This window comes from Zymoseptoria tritici, chromosome 17, assembly GCF_000219625.1.
Source record: "Zymoseptoria tritici IPO323 chromosome 17, whole genome shotgun sequence".
In the NCBI taxonomy this organism is placed as follows: Eukaryota; Fungi; Ascomycota; class Dothideomycetes; order Mycosphaerellales; family Mycosphaerellaceae; genus Zymoseptoria; species Zymoseptoria tritici.
Window position 1 is genome coordinate 333,704 of NC_018202.1, and position 1,073 is coordinate 334,776.

General features: G+C 56.6%; 1 protein-coding gene across 1 annotated transcript; it reads right to left on the bottom strand.

Annotated features, from left to right (window-relative positions):
* Positions 1-752: 752 nt before the first annotated feature.
* Positions 753-1,073, bottom strand: MYCGRDRAFT_51740 (uncharacterized protein; the record flags this gene model as incomplete). The annotated part of the gene is made up of 1 exon (XM_003847139.1): positions 753-1,073. A coding segment is annotated over one exon (321 nt), but the record flags the coding sequence as incomplete, so codon positions are not given.

Here is a 1,073-nt window from a genome sequence, read left to right on the forward strand (position 1 = left end):
GTGCGAGGAGAAAACTCTGCGAGTTCGTAGAACCAAGCGATTTTGATAGAGATTCTGGTGGTATTCCTGGTGCGGGACCCGTGGGCTCTACCTCTGTTGGGCGGTGGATTGATGGTGGCTATCGAGCCATGGAGAGTGCGTGGCGGTGTCGCGCGAAGGAAGGCGTCGTTGCTGTTGCTCTTGAGGTGCGATATCGATGGATTCGATAGATTCGCGTGTAGTGGACGCATCGAGGGCGGTGGAAACGAGGGCAGTGAGGCCGTCCTTTGACATGGACTCTGGTACGCACAATGGCGTCTAGTAGGTTCTTGTGATGATCGAACTTGGTGTCACGGCTCAAATAAGAGAGGCTGGCCAGAGGCGTGTGTGCAAGCACCGGTCAGGGAGTCACGGCGTTGGGACGAAATTGGGGGCTTGGTCGCCGGATTCGCTAGCGCTGACGTGGCAGGAATGAAGAGCCCTGGAGAGAAGAGCCGAGGGCGCTGAGGATATCAATTGAAGAGAATATGGGATGGTGAGCCCGAGTTGCCGTATTGTCTGGATCCAAGTCTCGAATCGGAAAGGTGCGGTGCGCAGCTCTACCACTCCTCGGTCCAGGATGTTGAGAGGCTGAGAGACGGGTTGGACCGAAAATCGAGCATCTAACGGTGACGCGGGAAAATCAGATGGAGGGAAAGCCAGAAGAGGGTAACGGGAGGTAGACAGTGCTGTGAAAGTCGAGCATTTCGATGTGAAGGCAACGGAGTGTTGGATCATCCAGAGTTGGCACCTTCACCTTCGATGAGGCTAGCCGGAGGGGTGCCTTCTTCGCGGTGGTGTTCAGTGCGGCCCTTGATGGTGAGAGTCTGCGCGTCCGAGAACTCGATGTTGATGTTCTTCTGGTCGATGCCTGGTAGTTCGCCGTGGAGCTCGTAGTGGTCCTTGGTCTCCCTGACGTCGAACTTCAAAGTGAAGCTGCGGACATACTTGGAGATGCTGGATCCTCCGTCCTTGCTGGAGACGTGGGTGGCGTAGTCGTCCAGGAGGCGGAACGGCAGGAGGATGGGAGTGGTATGTCGAATCCGCCAGGTCGA